The 339-nt window shown below is 44.8% G+C and overlaps 1 protein-coding gene across 2 annotated transcripts in view; it reads left to right on the plus strand.

The window, feature by feature from the left end:
- Positions 1 to 339, plus strand: part of LOC119593818 (protein white-like) — a gene marked incomplete in the record, with an annotated part of 20,205 nt that overhangs the window by 16,548 nt on the left and 3,318 nt on the right. For both annotated transcript variants that reach the window (XM_037942848.1, XM_037942847.1), the window contains 1 exon segment: positions 159 to 316. In XM_037942848.1, coding sequence (XP_037798776.1) covers positions 159 to 316 — 158 coding nt within the window.

A 339-nucleotide genomic window follows, 5' to 3' on the forward strand; every position in this document is an offset into this window, starting at 1 on the left:
CCCTACGACATGAGGATGAAATACCACTTGGAGAATGTAACATAACGCTTGAGATCAAAAACACCCTAAAGCCCTACGATGTGATAATGAAATAACACTTGAGAACAAAAGTATCAATGACGATCATAACACACGAAAGAACACCCCTTCCCCTGCAGGTTTTCTCCGGCCTGATGCCACTCTTCCTGAGGGAACACTGGAATGGCCTCTATCGCACTGACATCTTCTTCATAACGAGGTCCCTCTTAGAGCTTCCTGTGTTTCTGATTGGGCCTGTTGGCTTCACGGCGATTATATATTATATGGTGGGATTACGGTAAGTGGTTCTGTGTGTGTGTT

The sequence above is a fragment of the Penaeus monodon genome, chromosome 32 (genome assembly GCF_015228065.2).
Source record: "Penaeus monodon isolate SGIC_2016 chromosome 32, NSTDA_Pmon_1, whole genome shotgun sequence".
In the NCBI taxonomy this organism is placed as follows: domain Eukaryota; kingdom Metazoa; phylum Arthropoda; class Malacostraca; order Decapoda; family Penaeidae; genus Penaeus; species Penaeus monodon.